Here is a 2,244-nt window from a genome sequence, read left to right as displayed (position 1 = left end):
ATATACTAATTATACTGAGTTGACCATTACCCAATGTATATATGAATCAGAACATCACAACAAATAAATATGTACAAATCTTAAACATTAATCAAGATTAAATTGATGAAGTTTTAGAAACCCTAATCACCAGTTGTAAAATAAACTCTTATGTTACAATCTACATTATCAAACAGAGTAGTAATGGTAGTGATATGCACAGAATGACAGATACAAGAGTCAAAAACTGTGGCTTCAGATTTTCCTCTACCAAAAGTTTCACAAATTATCCAGAGTTGCCAAATGTGTCTTTTCCCTAGGTACAGTAAAACTCATAAATATCGTCTCAGCAAAACAAAAGACATATTACTGAATAAGATATATTATATGTAGGAAACTATTCTGACCCATGAGGTATATAGGAATTTCCAAATATTTCTGGCCCAATGTTTGAGATCACATGGAAAATCAAGATGAAAACAAAGGGAAGCTGGTTGGACATCAGGAAGAATAGAAAGCTTAATAAAGTGAATGGCTTGACTTATATGAAAAAGCTGAAATCAAAGTAAAGGAAAATCCAGCAAATAGCCAGGAGGAGCAAGTTCTTCTTCCACCACCTGATCAATAATCAAATTTTCTGCTCTGAGGTTTTGCTCCATGTAATCATAGACACTTCTTCAGCTCCTGGACAAGGGAACTTTTACATTTTCCCTCCTAAGATCCTTTTCAGAGCACTCATCACATCTTTATTCCTCAGACTGTAGATGAAAGGATTCAGCATGGGGGTGACCACAGTGTACATCACTGAGGCTTTTGCAGTTAATTGTGAGGTGTGGGTTGCAGCAGAACTAAGGTAGACACCAAAACCTGTACAATAAAATAAGGAGACAACTGAAAGGTGAGATGCACAGGTGGAAAAGGCTTTGTACTTCCCCTGAGCTGATGAGATTGCACGAATGGAGGAAACTATTTTGGAGTAAGAGTACAGGATGCCAGTAAGGGAAATAGTAGCCAGTAGCACAGTGGCAGAATACATCACAAGGTCATTAAGAAGACTGTCTGAGCAGGTGAGTTGAACCACTTGATTAAGTTCACAGAAAAAGTGGGGGATTTCTACATGTGTGGAGAAGGACAGTCTCAGCACCATTGAGCTCTGTAACAAGGCATGCAGTACACTCATGATCCAGGACACCAGAACCAACAACACACAGAGCTGATTGTTCATGATAAATGTGTAGTGCAGGGGGTGACAGATGGCCACATATCGGTCATAGGCCATCACAGCCAAGAGGAAGTTGTCCAACTCTACAAAAATCAAGAAAAGGAACATCTGGTTGATGCAACCTGAATAGCTAATGGCTTTGCTCTGTGTCTGGATGTTGACCAGCATCTTTGGGACAGTGGTGGAAGTTACACAGATGTCCACAAAGGAAAGGTTGGAGAGGAAAAAGTACATGGGCAGGTACAAGCGGGAGTCTGAGATGATGGCCAGGATAATGAGCAGGTTCCCAAGCACAGTGACCAGGTACATGGACAGGAAAAGCCTAAATATGAGAGGTTGCAGATTTGGGTCCTCTGAAACCCCCAGAAGAAGAAATTCTGAAATTCTTGTATTGTTTCTTGACTTTATGTAGGGAATTTCTCTACCAGGAATGAAGAAAACAACATGACTATTAGTTACACCAATGGACATTAAGAGTTCTAAAATATTACAATTCATATATTCCAGAAAAATTAATTTCTACATTTTATTAATTGATCTGGTCTTCTAAGGGCATCCATAGTCTCATTACTTTTTTTTTCCTTCCAAACATAGGATCTCCAGAGATCCTATGAACTTTATTTTTTCCCTTTACTGACTAGTATTTCCTATCCACTCTGAGACTTCTCATATAGCCTACAGTTTAATGAGAAATTATTTTTCACTGTTGAAGAATATATTGAGTGTAGACCGTGTTCCAGGGACTGTCTAGGCAATGACAAATTAAAGTTCCTACCTTATATTGATGGACAAACAAATAGATGCATATAGCAAAATCATGTATCTATTATCTTTTTGTGATAATAATATCACATATATCCACATACAAAAACTCACCAGATTGAATACATTACATACATCTGGCCCTTTGACTATTGATTATACCTCAGTAAAGCCATTTTAAAGAAATAATCATACATCTTGCCAACTAGTAAAGAGGCCATGAAGAAAAAGGAAATCGTCAGGCATAGTAGCTCACATCTGTAATCCTAGCTAGTTGGGAG

The 2,244-nt window shown here is 37.8% G+C and overlaps 1 protein-coding gene across 1 annotated transcript; it reads right to left on the bottom strand.

The window, feature by feature from the left end:
• Positions 1–679: 679 nt before the first annotated feature.
• On the bottom strand, positions 680–1,672 carry LOC109675485 (olfactory receptor 7A10-like). The gene has a single exon (XM_020152177.2). The coding sequence runs from the start codon at positions 1,670–1,672 to the stop codon at positions 680–682; it is 993 nt and encodes a 330-aa protein (XP_020007766.2).
• Positions 1,673–2,244: the final 572 nt, after the last annotated feature.

This window comes from Castor canadensis, chromosome 14, assembly GCF_047511655.1.
Source record: "Castor canadensis chromosome 14, mCasCan1.hap1v2, whole genome shotgun sequence".
NCBI lineage: Eukaryota > Metazoa > Chordata > Mammalia > Rodentia > Castoridae > Castor > Castor canadensis.
This window is presented reverse-complemented; position numbering and strand designations above follow the sequence as displayed.